Source organism: Leopardus geoffroyi, chromosome D1 (assembly GCF_018350155.1).
Source record: "Leopardus geoffroyi isolate Oge1 chromosome D1, O.geoffroyi_Oge1_pat1.0, whole genome shotgun sequence".
Lineage (NCBI taxonomy): Eukaryota > Metazoa > Chordata > Mammalia > Carnivora > Felidae > Leopardus > Leopardus geoffroyi.
This window is the reverse complement of record NC_059329.1, coordinates 56202093-56217612: the sequence shown is the minus strand read 5'-3', so window position 1 is coordinate 56217612 and position 15520 is coordinate 56202093. Positions and strand designations below refer to the sequence as shown.

The following is a 15520-nucleotide window of genomic DNA, read 5'->3' as shown; positions in this document are numbered from 1 at the left end:
TATTGCATCTGTGAAGAGACGTTTTTGCTTCTTCCTTTCCTATATTTATGATTTTTTAAATTGCCTTATTGCAATGGTTTGGACCTTGATTACAATGTTGAATTAGAGTGGTGAAAAGCGGGTATCTCTCCTTGGTCCTGTTCTTAAGTATAACATTAGCTTAGATGTTTTTTGTGTAAGTTCCATTTTTGCATTAGCTGTAGATTTTTTAAATAAATTCTTCACCAGAGGAAACTCTCTTTTTTCCTTAGTTTGTTGAAGGTTTTTTTTGTTTTTAATCATTAACAAGTATTGAATTGTATCAAGTGCTTTTTGGGGGGCATCTTCTGAGATAGCCATATGATTTTTCTTCATTATTTTTGTCACTGTTGGTTTTCAAATGGTAAACTAACCTTGTACTCTTCAGATAAACCTATACGATCAAGATGTGTCTTACCCTCTTCGTACATTGCTAGAGTGGATTTGCTAACTTTTTGTTAATGATTTTTTCATTTATGTTCATGTGTGAGTTTTGTCTGTAATTTTCTCTTCTTGTCATCTTCTTGTCATGTTTTGGTATGAGGGTTATACTGGCCTCATAAAATAAATTGAAAAGTGTTTCTTCTTCTTTGAAAGATTTTGTTAAAACTAGTATAGCACGGGCGGGAGGTGGGGTGCCTGGGTAGCTCAGTCGGGTAAGCATCCGACTCTTGGTTTGGGCTCAAGTCATGATCTTATGGTTCATGAATTCAAGCCCCACATTGGGCTCTGCACTGCATGTGGAGCCTGCTTGGGATTCGCTCTCTCTCCCGCTCTCTCTGTCTCCAAAAAACAAAGCAAAGCAAAGCAAAACAAAAAAAACAAAACAAAACAAAACAAAACCCATTGTATAACCCCAGTGAAGCCCTCTGAACCTAGAGCTTTCTACTTGAGAGTGGTTTTAATTACAAGCTTAGTTTCTTTAATTGATAATGGCAATTCAGTTTTTCTAATTTATTTGTTTTGTAAACTTGTGATTTTTTTAAAGCAATTTGACTACGTCATCTAAGTTTTCGTATTTATTGGCATATTGCTCATAATTTCCATTAATTCTCCTTTGAATGTCTATAAGATCTAGTGATGTCTTTGCTGGTATTCTTGATGTTGGTAATTTGTTTTCAGGCATCATTTTTTATTACTCCTTCTTTCTCACTTTTCACATCTACACTATCCCTCCTGTTACTATTTTAATTTAGAAAGATGCCTAAACTTTTCCTAGGAAGGCTGTAATAACCACACACTAGCCTTCCTGTTTCCAGCCTTGTTTCTGTGTCCCATTTACCTTATTACAGGAAGAAAGATCTTTCTAAAGTGCAAATGTAATTAAATCTTTTCCAGCTTAAAACTTTGTTTCCCACTACCCTCAGAAAAATAATCGGTGCTCTTTCATATGGAATGCAAAGCCATCAACGATAATGTCTGTGTCTCTCAATAGATTCCTGTCTTTTCTTATATTTCCTTTGCCCTTTGTGTCTCTTCATGCAGGCCGCAGGGAACTACGCTGCCTTTCTAGGTGTTCTAATTGGTCCTTCTTCACCTTAAAATGGAATGCAGCATTTCAGATGTGATATGATCAACACTAAGTAAACAAAAATGGTCTCCTAACTTCTCCTTTACTGAAACGATTGTTAATATTTCGGTTGTTGTGGTCTCGGTATTTATTATTTATTTGTTATAATGCCTTTCATTCAGTAGATTTTTACATTCACAACACTATCTAACCCCAAAACATTATTTTAAAGCCCAGTTTCAATCTTACTGTTATCTCAAAGCATATTAATAGGGATGCATTTATTTGCTCTAACTAGAATACCTATCAGATAGTTACTTAGTCCCTCCTCCTCATACTGTGATAATGAATTTATTTCAGCTTGGCAGTATTAGTGTTGGTATTGACCTGTCACCAGATGATTAGATGATATGTATTTCGGTCTTTATAGTATTATTTCATAGTTTGTAAAATCAAGATGCATTCCTCTGAAACTGGCTAGCTGGTTTGGAAGTAAAGCAGTTGTTTCTTTTCTTGTCAGTCCTTCATCTCCTCACCCCCAGGGGAATCAGGATGCCCCACATTATGTTTAAAAGCCTAAACACATCAAACTTTTGTTCTTCTGTTGGATTTGAAAGGGGGACATTATTAGCTCTGTCTTGATGTAGCAGGGGCTCTGAAAGTCTATTTGGATAACACTGAAGATTGGAGGAAATGTGACTCTGTCTGTGTGTTTTAAGCCCCTAAGGTAAGATCAGAAAGCGTCTGGGGCAGTGAGAGCCAAATAGTTGAAGTCATACATTAATTATGGTCATGAATCATTTTTATTTTTAAAGTCTTTACCATTTGACAAGGTTGTTTGCATAGTACCAGTGAGTTTCAGGCAGCGTTTTCCCCCTTTTAAAGTAACAGGCTATTTTGTTGATTTCTGCTCTGAATTGATAATGCCTATTATTATCAGAATTCTGATAACATTTTTAGTAAAAATTGCACATTTCCTTACCTAAGTGAGTGGTCTTTATTTGACTTTTGTTTTGAATATAATATTTAAAAATTTTAAATACAGAAAACTATCACCTTAATCTCTCAATCCCCCACTGGTATCAGTAAAAAATAATCACATCTTAGGACTGAGCTTTTATATTCAGGAGTTAGTTGCCGTTCAGTTCGCAAATATATACTGAGTGCCTCCTTTGTGCCACATCCTGTGCTAAGCACTGGAAATGTATTTGAAAATGAGAGGTCCCCCCCCCCCCCCGCCGAAAGATCTAATAAGGAAATAAACAGTTGCTATAAAATATAGTTCTGTAATCTTTGTTAGTGGTATTATATACATGATGCTGCAGATTTCTATAGAAAGGAGTGCCTGTACCTGTCTGGAATAGTTCAGGAAGGTCTTTGAAGAATAGGTTGTGTTTGAGCTGCCTCTTCAATGGACTCAAGACTGTCCTTACCTGTTAAGAGGTAGGGAAGACTTACAGGCGGATAGATCAGCTCACTCAAAGTTACAAACAAGAAATGGTATGGTGTGTTTAGGGAATTGTCAGTGGTTTGGTTTTGTTGGAACTGAGCTCGCAAGGTAAGGAATATCAGGAAATAATGCTGCAGATGTTTGCTGGGACCGCATTACAAGGGGCCTTTCCTTGCTTTTAAATTTCTTTAGAGCAAACTTTGTAAGAGAGTATTAATATCAAAAGAGTGTATACACATACACTCCCAGAGCAAGAGGAAATAGGATGGAATATAACCTCTATTGGAGGAGCTTTGAGGAAGTTGCTTGTATAACCGATCTTATTAGCAACCTAGCACTAATAAGAGTTGCTTTGCTCCTTTAGATGACCTAAGAAATCCTCAATAACTGTCGGGCAGTTTCTGAAAGTGCAAAATACGTCATGAATATTTTTAGTGCATAGTGTCATCATCATCATAATGTTGGCAGAGGTATTGATACCATCAAATCCCTAATGAAATTAACCTTGTATATAGGATATCTTTCAGATTGGGATTGTTGAGTAATTTTTAAAAACTGAGGTAAAACTTGCATACAGTAAAATGTGTAGATCTTAAGTTTAAATTCCGTGTATAACTGTGTACCCTCATCCCAGTAAAGATATATAGGATATTTCCATCACCTCAGAAAGTTACTTTGCCCCACCCCCACCCCCGTTCTCTACCAGTCAATTCCACCCCACATGGACAGCCAGCGACTCTTGATTTCTGTCACTATGGATTGCTTTTACCTGTTCTTGAACTATGTATAAATGGAGTCATACAGTATACTTTTTGTTACTGGCTTTTTCACTCAACATCATTGTCGTTGACATTCATTCATATTGTTGTGTATATATCAATGGTGTGTTCCTTTTTATTGATGAGTGGAATTTCATGATTATACCTCAGTTTGTTAATTGATTCTCCTGTTTGATGGACATTTGCATTGTTGTCTATGAATATTCTTATACAAATCGTTGTGTAGACCTACGTTTTTGTATTTCTTGAGTAAATGCTTAGGAGTAGAAATACTGGGCCATAGGTTAGATGGCTGTTAAACTTTATTAGAAACTATTTTCCAAATGATAGTACTCTTTTACACTTTGCCAGCAATGGATGCAAGTTCCAGTTGCTCCACATCCTTGTTAGTAATAGATGTTGTCATTTAAATTTTTTTTAGCGTTTATTTATTTTTGAGAAAGGTACAAAGAGCATGAGTGGGGAAGGGGCAGAGAGAGAGGGAGACACAGAATCCCAAGCAGGCTCCAGGCTATGGGCTGTCAGCACAGAGCCCAGTGCAGGGTGAGATCATGACCTGAGCTGACACCTAACCGACTGAGCCACCCAGGCGCCCCAATGTTCATTTTAATTTTAGCTATTCTAATAGATGTGGAATGTATCTCGTTGTGATTTTAATTTGCATTTTTATGATGACTAAGATGTTGAATACCTTTTCTTGTACTTTTTGGCCACTCTTGTATCACCTTTTGTGAAGCATTTTACTTTTTTGCCCATTTTTAACTGGATTGTCTCTTTGTGACTGATTTATAAGAGTTTTTTATGTACTCCAGACGCAGTCCTTGGTCAGATAGATGTTTTGCAAGTATTTTCTCTCACTCTGTGGACTGCTTATCATTTCTTAACGGCATCTTTAGACAAACAGATATTTTTTATTATTGTGAAGTCCAATTTATCTATTTTTAATTTTATGGTTAGTGCTTTTCATGCCTTATCTATGAAATCTTTACCTCTTCTAAGGTTGTAAGAGATTCTCTATGTTTCTTCTACAAGTTTTATGATTTTAGTTTTTATGTTTACTATGCTCTCCTTGAATTAATCTTTTGAATGTGCTGTGAGGTAGAGAATGAAATTAATTTTTCCCCCTATGTTTGTCCAATGTTCCAGCACCATTTGTTTTAAAAAATTCCTTTTCTCCGTTAATTTGCCTGGATTCCTTTGTCCAAAATCAATTGGCCATATATGTGTAGCTCTATATCTTTATATATAATCTTTATGCTGTTCCATTGATCTATTTTTTGATCCTTATGCCAGTAGCATATTGTTTTGATTATATAGTTTTATTTTTTTTAAGTTTATCTTGGTTTATCTCTTCTAGATTCTTTGTTTTTCTGTAAAGATTCTAGTATTAATACACTTCTTAATTTCTTCCAAAGAACCAAAGCCTGTTGAGATTGTGATTGTGACTGTGAAACTATTGACCCATATATAGAAATATCACTGAATTTTTTTGTATGTTGACCTTGTATCCTGTGACCTTATTAGTTCTAATAGTTGTTTTGTAGATTTCTAATGATTCTCTATATGAAAATCATGTCATCTAAAAATACAGTTTGACCATTTTTAATATGTATATGTATAAGAAATATATAAGCTATATTTGAAGACCAAGAGACAAAGAAAAACACAGACCCATAATGAAAGCAAAAAAGAAAACTAGTTTCTGATTTTTTTCAATGTTCCTTGTTTCAAAGTGGCTGCTGCTTTAAATTAGTCTTTTTAACTGGGATTATTGTTAATTCTTTTTTTCTTTGTGGATACCCATAAGTAATATTCAGGTTTGTCATCATTGATGTTCTCCTGGTGACTTTAGCAATCCACTTAATTTCCTTGGGCGTCAGTTTTCACATTTTTAACATGATGGGATTCAACCAGATTATTTTCTCTCTAAGGTGTCTTCCAGACTCCTGTGAGTTCACCATTTTAACTCTCAATATATCAGAGGCAGGCAGGCATAGAAAGGGTGTTTTTTTTTTTTTTTTAAGTTTCTTTACTTATTGTATTATTCCTCCGTGTGCATGCAAGTGGGGAAGGGACAGAGAGAGAGGGGGAGAGAGAAGGAGAGAGAGAATCCCAAGTGGGCTCCATGCTGACAGCACAGACTTGGGGCTTGATCTCCTGAACCATGAGATCATGACCTGAGCTGAAATTGAGAGTTGGCTGTTTAACTGACTGAGCCACCTAGATGCCCTGAAAGGGTGTTTTAAGGGCACACTGTAATTCCTGTGATTTCATTACAGGTATGCTAGGGAATTATGAAATGATCAGTTTGAGTTCATTACTAATTCTGTTTATCCTGGAAGGTTTGTTCTCATTTTGTTCCATTTATGTCTCTTGTTTGTTCCATTTATGTCTCTGTGTTGAGAGTTTATAGTTAACTCACTTGAATTTTTCTCTAACTTTTATTTCTAGGCTTCATAGAGCCCAGTGTGCAATTAAACAGACTCAGGTAACTGTTCAGAAAATTGGAAAGGAAATTGAAGAAAAGCTAAGACTCACATCTACAAGCAATGAGTTGGTAGGTTTTTATATATATTTATTGTTTAGACTCCTTGATTGCTAAATGTGATCATCATATTCTTCTTGTGTTAATTAATTTTTTTCCAAAAAGCTTTATTTAGGTATTTTTTCTTTTAATGTTTCACTGAGACTTATGTTGGCATTTAAATATTGGAAAACACTTTCCCATCTCTTAATGGAACATGCAAAAAAAAAAAAGGACCTGCCTTTTCTGCTAGATGAAACTTTAGATGACATACAATTACTTAGAAAATAATTAAAAGCTATTTTATTAATGTCTTACTAATGTGAACTCTAGACACAGACTATAGTGAATGGGAAATAGCTGCCAAAAGAAAAAACAAAAACCTTTAGGGACTAATCTCTGTTTAAAAGATGAACTTAAAATTATTTGGAGTAAACTTAATAGGCTGGTTTATGGACAGTGTTCTCTTTGGGGAAAGATTCCTTTGATGAGGCATTTCCAAAGAAATAGAAATTCCAACCCAAATGGACAGATTCAAGATATTAGTGTAATTTGGGGTTGCTCTAGACTCTTTTCTAAATTAATTATTTTTAAAAATACTAATTTTGGAATAAAGATTCTGTCTTTGAGCAGAATAGTGGGTATAACTAATAAATTGAACTTTTCTCAAAATGAAACCCCATGGCTATGGACAGCTTTTGATGATATCTGTGCTCAAATTAAGTCCTAACTAAAAAACTTTGAGTTGTTTTTTTGTTTTGTTTTGTTTTTACTAACTCATTTTCACAGAGAGGCAGTATCTTCCAGTTGTCATTTATAGCGTATCAACTTAGGAAAAGACCTTTTTATCTCCAAACAAAAGTTCCATATCATCTTGAAGATTTGCCCAAGATAATAGTTTAATAGATGAACTATAGAAAAGCGATGCAATTAACCACTTACACGGACCTCCTCTCTCATGGACTTTGAAGTTAATGGATGATACTGTATTTAAACTATACGAAATTGCTGATTTTGACCTATAAATGGCAGTTTCATATAATTCAACCTAACATATAAAATGACTAGTGCTGTACCTGGCACATAGCAGGCACACAACATATGGCAGCTGCAATAACTATGGTAGTAATATTTATTCATATGACTTTTCTTGCCTATGGAAAATCTTCCATTTTGGAGAAGCTGTTAAACCACGTCTTGTTTTAACTTGGGCTCAGTCAAGGAAGAAATTCCAGACCACAAACATATTGGAAAAGGAGAAAAAAAACAGATAATTTTAATCCTTTCTGTAGTGTACAGAAATGCCACATTTTTAGAACCTTTGTCTGAGGAGAAATTGCTAGGGTTTTTTTCTTTCTTTCTTATTTTCGTCTCCCCAAGGCAAGACTGGGAAATTACTTATTCCATTAAATGACAGCATATGTTTTGTCTCAGTATGAAAAAAATGTATGTTTAATCCTATTTTTCTAAAATATAAGTGGTGACACATAGAGCAAGGTGATAGAATGTGTGAGTTTAAAGAGGTCAGGTTCAGAGGTTCACTTTGTGTTTTTACGCTGCCTGGTCAACATAGAAGAGAATCATTGATTTTTGAACTAAAAGTGAACCTAGAAATCATCTACTTCCTGTATAACCCCACTAAAGCCAACCTTCCTCAGCACACTCAACCCCCTTCCCCATTTTATTTTTCTCCTATTATTACCCCTTAACATGCTATATACTTTGCATATGTACTTTGTCTGTCTCTCCAAACTCTATGAGGGTAGGGATTTTTGTCTGTTTTTCTTCACTGCTGTATTCACCATGTCTAGAAAAGTGTTTGACACATAGTAAGTGCTCAATAAATATTGAATTTAGGAATGAATCTAGCATGTTAAATAACAAAATTCAGCCAAGAAAATTTGAATTTCTCTGTGGCTTTTTCAAATGACACAGGAATCAATTGGGCAATACCTTATCTAGCAAGTTAAATTGTACAAAATGGAAGGTTTTTATAGAAGGAGGGTGGGGCGAGAAAGTTATTAGCAAAAGAAGAGGATTGTTCCAGGCAAGGCCTGCCTCCTTGGGGGAAAAGCCAAGTGTCTTATCATGCAGATTGCCTCATCTTTTTTGTGGGGATTCAGAGGGCCTAAGGGTCAGACTCATTGGCAAAGACTGAAAAATTCCTAGCTGGCCATTTCTAGAGGAGGTTGAAATGCAGTTAGATTTCATAGTAAGTACCAGTTTGGCAACTCGATCTAAGTGACACCATTCTGGGCCTGAAAATTTTCTTTCTTTCTTTTTTGTGAGCAAGCATACTCTCCTCCATACTACAGGATGGAGAATGAGGCCTGAAGACAGGAAGCAACTTTCCCATAATCATTTCACAAGTAGAGGCAAATTTTGGTTTACTTGTCTTCTTTCGGGCAGTAATGCCATGTACTTGTTAATTTTCTACTTTGAGATTCACCTGTAGCAAATTAGAAACTTTACTGTTACCTTTTTTCCTCATTCCCTTTCTAAATCCCCAGGGTCATCATACTCCAACCCAGACAGTTTCAATTTTTAAGAATTGACTTTAATTTTAGCCTAAGTATAGTCAGTCAGAAGGCATATTTGATGCTGAAAGAAATCAGATTACTTTGGGGGTCCCTGGGTGGCTCATTCGGTTAAGCATCCGACCTCGGCTCGGGTCATGACCTCACAGTTCGTGGGTTTGAGCCCCTCATCCGGCTCTGTGCTGACAGTTCAGAGCCTGGAACCTGCTTCAGACAGAGCCTGGAACCTGCTTCAGACAGAGCCTGGAACCTGCTTCAGATTCTGTGTCTCCCTCTTTCTCGCTGCCCCTCCCCCACTAGTGCTCTGTCTCTCTCTGTCTTTCAAAAATAAATAAATGTTAAAGAACAGTAAAAAAAAGAAATCAGAGTACTTTGTAAGATCAAGTGTAACTTTCTCTGTTATAAGAACTTGAGTTCATACTTGATGGCTTTTAAAAGATTTAGCATCTTCTCAAACTACATCAATGGCCAACGTATCTTTTTGACATTTATTTGTTTCTTATGAAATTTCTGCTGTTGTCATCTTGAACTTTGCTCATATGTTTTGGATTTTGTCAAATGCCTTTCCTATATCCATTGATAATTGTATTTTTGTTTTTCTGTTTTCTCATATCATGGTGGTGAAATACATTGATGTTTGAATGTTAATCCAACTTTCATTCCTGGGGAAAGCCCCTCTTGTTCATGAGGAAATATTTTTTATATGTATTGCCAGATTCAATTTGCTAAAATATTTAAAGGATTTTTGCGTCTCCATTCATTAAGGATATTGGTCTGGTCTTAGTTTGTTTTCTTAGAATCTCTTTGTCTGGTTTTGTTGTCAGGGTGATGTTGGCTACAACCCAGTGAGTTGGGAGGTGCTTTTTCTTCTGTTTTCTGGAAGAATAGGTGTAGAGTTGGAATTATTTTTTAAGTGTATGGTAGAATTTACCAGTGAAGCTATCTGGACATGGAATTTTCTTTGTGTGTTTTGAACTAGGAATTTAGTTCTTTCATATTTGGGGGTTACTGAAGTTATCTCCTTCTTGGGTGAGCTTCAGTTTAGTAGCTTACATGTTTCAAGGATTTGTCTATTTCATCTAAGAGGTTATTCTCTTTAATTTTAGCTGTTCTTGAGGGTGTATAGTGTTTTCTTAGTTTGTAACACATTTCTATGGCAGACATTTTTCATATCTTTATTGGTCACTTGTGTATTCTTTAGGAAGTGTAAATTTAAGTATTTTTGCCCATAAAAAAATAAACTATTTATATTTGCAGAAAATTTGCAAAGATAGTTCAGAATGTTTCCATATAACTTTCATCCAGTTTCCCCTAATATTAACCTCTTCTATAACCATGTTACATTTAACATTGTACAACATCAAACTAAGAAGCTAACATTGATATGTTACCATTAACTGTGGGCTTTATTCAGGTTTCACCAGTGTTTCCACTAATGTCTTTTTAAAAAAAAATTTTTTTTTTTCAACGTTTATTTATTTTTGGGACAGAGAGAGACAGAGCATGAACGGGGGAGGGGCAGAGAGAGAGGGAGACACAGAATCGGAAACAGGCTCCAGGCTCTGAGCCATCAGCCCAGAGCCTGACGCGGGGCTCGAACTCCCGGACCGCGAGATCGTGACCTGGCTGAAGTCGGACGCTTAACCGACTGCGCCACCCAGGCGCCCCTCCACTAATGTCTTTTTAAAAAATAACTAGACTTTATTTTATAGCAGTAGTAGATTTATAGAATTATGACAAAGACAGTACAAAGTGTATACCCTACAGCCAGTTTCTCCTGTTATTAACATTTTACCTTAATGATACATTTATTATAATTAATGAACCTATACTGATAAATCAGCACTAACTAAAATCCATGCTTTCTTCAAATTTCCTTAATTTTTACCTAATGTTCTTTTCTGTTCCAGAATCCCATGAAGAAAACCATATTACATTTAGTAGTCCTGCTTCCTTAGACTCTTCTTGGTTGTGAAAATTTCTCAGACTTTCATTGTTTTTAATGACTTTGACAGTTTTGAGGAAAACTAGACAGGTATTTTATAGAATATCCTGTGATTGGGATTTGTCTGTTGTTTTGCCATGATTAGCCTGGATTCACTGTTCCAGGATCCAGCCCAGGATACCACATTGTCTTCCTAGGCTTCTCTGATCTATGACAGTTTCTCATTCCTTCCTGCATTTAAATCGCCATTACTAATCCCTGTTGATAATTTACCTTAATCACTACTTGCTTACGGTGGTGTTCCCTAGGTTTATCCACTATACTCTCCTTTGGAGTATTGTTTCCATACTCTTAATTTTTTGAAAGCAAGATACTATGTCCAGCCTACACTCCAGTAGAGGGGACTTAGATTCCACCTTCTGAGGGAAGACTGCCTACATATGTTATTTAGAATTCTTTGTGGGGAAGATTTGTCCTGCCCCATTTATTTATTTATGCATCAGTATGGACTTTTATATATTTATCTTATACTTTAGGTTATAATCAAATACTGTGTTATTTATTTTCTTGCTCACCTTGTGACATTGAGAGCTCTTTCAGGTTGGCTCCTATGTCCTTTTGACATGACTCTCTTTTTTATTTGTGTGCTTTTTAAAGCACTTTTAAAATTTCTGGCACTATATGATCCAGGCTCATCTTGTCTTTCCCCTGTTTCAACCCTGAATGAGCCATTTTTGCAAGGAGTCCTGTTCCTTCCGTTAGATAATGGTATTTAGAAACAAGATCTGGGTACTCGGTATGCTTGTGGCTACTGGGTTGTAACTGCTTCTAGGTCCTCGCAGTGGACAGAGCTGGTATACACAAGTATCTATATGTGTATTAAACCAAACATGACTTCATATTGATACATTCAACTCTAACAGCACAGAGTTCATTCTTCTACCTCAGTTTGTTTATTTGTAGTATCTTTATTTCTGTTAGTGAGAAACCTAGCTCCCATTATCTGTAATTTATTTCCTTATTTTTTCACTCCTAGTATACATGTAAAGTAGTTTCATGTTTTTTCCCCTTATTTTTTAATGGGATTTCTGTCTTCTTGTGTTAAGGTTTGAGAGAGGAGAGGGGAACAGAGAAGGAGGAAGAGGGAGGGGGAGAGAGTGTGTGTATACGTATACTTTTGCATGTGTGTTTGTACTTTTCTTTTTTTTGGATACAAGTCCTTTTTGTGATATGCATGTTGGGAATATTTTCTTACATTCTGTGGCTTGCCTTTTCATGTTCTTAATGATGCTTTCTAAAGAGCAAAAATTTATAAGTTTAGTGAAATACAGTGTGTTTTTTAATGTTATTTTATCGGTAGGGCTTTTTGTTTTCTTTATAGGGAATCTTGTACTAACCTAAAATCATATAAATTTCTTTAGTGTTTTTTTTTTTTTTCCTAGAAGTTTTGTAGTTTTGGGCTTGACGTTTAGACCTATGATCCATTTCAAACTAGTTTTTTTGTATGAGTTAATAAGTGAGGTAATTTTTTTCTATATGAATATGCAGCTGATTTACCATCATTTGTTGAAGAATCTTTTCTTTACTAATTTAATTGTTTTGAAATGTCTTTCTAAAGTCAATTGACTAAATATGTGTTCATCTATTTCTGGATTTTCTGTTTGCTCCACTGATCTATATGTCTACCTTTCACCAATATCAAATTCTACTATTACAGATCCCTTGTTTTAAAACCATATATGGTAAGTCCTCCAACTTTGTTCTTGTTATCAAAATTCCTGTGGGTTTTCTAGGTTCTTTGTATTTCCAAGTGATTCAAGGATCAATTTGTCCATTTCTACAAAAAAAAAAAAAAAAAAAAAAAAAAAGTCCTGTTGCAATTTTGATAAAGATTTGTAGATCAATTTGTGGAGAATTGCCATCTTAGCAACAACAGGTTCTCCACTCCATGAACAGGGCATATATTTCTTTCATTTAGATTTTTCTTTAATTCTTTCAATATCTTGAGAGATTTTGGGCATCTTTTGTTAGAGCTGTTCCTACGTTTTTATGGGAGTTTTGGGGGTGCATTCTTGCAAATGGGATTGTTTTTGAATTTTTGTTTCTCATCTGTTTGTTGCTAGTATAAAAAATATAGTTCCTTTTAATTTATTAACCTAGTATCTTGTAGCCTTGTTATATTAATTTTTTAGTTCTTGTAGTTATTTTGTGTATTTATTGGGATTTTCTATGTAAACACTCATACCTGCAAACTTGGACTGCTTTGTGTGTTTTTTATTATTTATTTTTTGTGACTTATTTCAATAGCTAGAATGTACAGTACATTATTGAATAAAGGTGATGCAAGGGGAAATCCTTGTTCCCGATCGTAGGGGGAAATGGGTCATCCTTTCTTAATTAAACATAATGGTAGTAATGCCCTTTATTGGTGTTAGGAAGTTCCCTCCTACTCCCAGTTTCTGAGAGTTTTTATCATGAATGGATGTTGAATATTGTCAGATGCTTTTTCTGCATCTATTGAAATGACCGTGTGATTTTTCTCCTTAATTCTGCATACTTTAATTTCAGATGTTTAACATTACATTTCTGGAATAACTCTGAATTGGTTACAGTATATACTCTTTTTGTGTCTTGATAGATTTGATCTGGAAATAATTTAAGGGTTTTTTTCCTATATTTATTAGGGATACTGGAACACAATGTTTTAAATTACTTGATCAGATTGGTATTAGGATTATGGTAGCCTGGTAAAATTAGTTGAGCACTATTTATTTTTCCTATTCCATCTTGGCTAGAAGCAGAAGTCCCTGCTTTTAATATTTTTAATATTTTCTAGTGCTCTGCTGAGATTTTATATCTTTTTATTCATCGTGAGAGTATTTTCCTTTTGTAGTACTTGGCTGAGATTTCATATCTGTTGACTCATTGTAAGGATATTTTACTTTTTCTCACTCAGCATATTTTTAATAGTGGCTTTAAAGTCTTTGTATGATAATTCTAACATCTGGGTCATCTCAGGGTTGCCATATGTGGGTTGTCTTTTCCCTGGAGAGTGAGTCCTATTTTCCTGGCTGTTCATATACGGGGTAATACTACATATTATCCTGGACAATGTGAATATAATTTTGTGGATTCTCTGGATTTTGTTACTTTCTTCTGAAGAATATCGATTTTTTATTTAAAAAAAATTTTTTTTAACATTTATTTATTTTTGAGACAGAGACAGACCATGAGTGAAGGAGGGGCAGAGAGAGAGGGAGACACAGAATCGAAGGAGGCTCCAGGCTCCGAGCTGTCAGTACCGTAGCCCGACATGGGGCTTGAACTCACGAACTGCAAGATCATGACCTGAGCTGAAGTCAGAAGCTTAACTAACTGAGCCACCGAGGCACCCCACAATGTTGTTTTAGCAGATAGTTACTTGGTTAGGTTCAAGCTGTCATGCTTGCAGTGGACATTGGCTCAGATTTCATTTAGTTCAGTACTTTTACCCTTACTCACAGCTGCTTTCTGTTTTGCCTCATGCATATGTTGTTTATGATTCAGAGGTTCAGGTTGAATTTAAACAGAATCTGGGGTGCCCATTCTCTTGCTTCCTCCATTCTGATTGCCTGATCTCTTTCCCCTAGCTCTTCTGGCTAGAAAGATATTTGTCTTCCATTGGAGTTTGACTGCAGTCACCCTCAGGACAAAGCTACAGAAAAGGGGAAATTCACTCTGTATGTTGGTTGCTTGCACCAGGCTCTGAATCTCTCCAAAATTTACCTGTCACTGATCAATCTCCAGAATTCTCATGTAGCAGCTTTTTGTATTTTATCTGGAACCTGTAGCTATTATTTAATCAGAGGACCAGTTTCTTAGGTGCTCATTCTCTTAACAGCAGAAGTAGAACTTGTATATGTTTTATTATTATATACCTTTTGCTTTATCTTCCTAACTGGATCTGGGTTCTAGGTCTGATATTGCCAGCGTGTCTATGAAGTTAATAAATTGGATTATTTTCTTTTTTGTTAATGTTTATTTATTTATTTAAAGTTTATTTAATTTGGGGGGAGAGAGAGTGTGCATGCACATGCATGAGAAAGGGAGTAGCAGGGAGAGAAGGGTGGACAGAGGATCTGAAGCAGGCTCTGTGCTGAAGACAGCCCAATCTGGGGCTTGAACACATGAACCATGAAATCATGATCTGAGCTGAAGTCAGCACTTAACCAACCGAGCCACCCAAGTGCCCCTGGATTAAGTATTTTGTAAGGAAATTTTTTTCCCTTTTTTGGTGGTTGAGTAGCTGTAAGTGCAATAGAAACAACCTAGAAATGACATTTAAAAGTAAATTTGTTCCCATCGCACAACTGCCATAGTTCTAAAACTTTTTTTTTCCAGATTGTTAATTATTTCCAGGTTTTGTGGGAAAACTAATATAGATGAGTGTGCCCTAATCTACCATGTTCAAACTTTTTAGTCTCAAGACTTCTTTATACTCTTACAAATTAGCAAGACCTCAGAGAACTTAGTGTGTACCTGTTGGTGATGCCTAGGTTAATAAAAGCCAAATGGATTCTCACATTTATTTCGGCAATCAGGCTGTGAGGATACCACAAATCTTAGAGACTCTGGAAAGCTCCACCATACAGTTATGAGAAAATGAGAATGAAAAAGGGAGATAACAGCTTAGTAGTATTATGAAAATATTTTTGATCTCACAGACTCTGAAATGGTCTCAGAAACTCTTGTGGTTTCCTGGACCATGCTTTGAGAAC

At 35.6% G+C, this 15520-nt stretch overlaps 1 protein-coding gene across 4 annotated transcripts in view; it reads left to right on the top strand.

The window, feature by feature from the left end:
* The window catches only part of UVRAG (UV radiation resistance associated), a 297841-nt gene that overhangs the window by 122988 nt on the left and 159333 nt on the right, over positions 1–15520 (top strand). For all 4 annotated transcript variants that reach the window (XM_045483965.1, XM_045483963.1, XM_045483962.1 and 1 more), the window contains exon 7: positions 6209–6314. In XM_045483965.1, coding sequence (XP_045339921.1) covers positions 6209–6314 — 106 coding nt within the window. The remainder of the gene's footprint in view (positions 1–6208; positions 6315–15520) is intronic.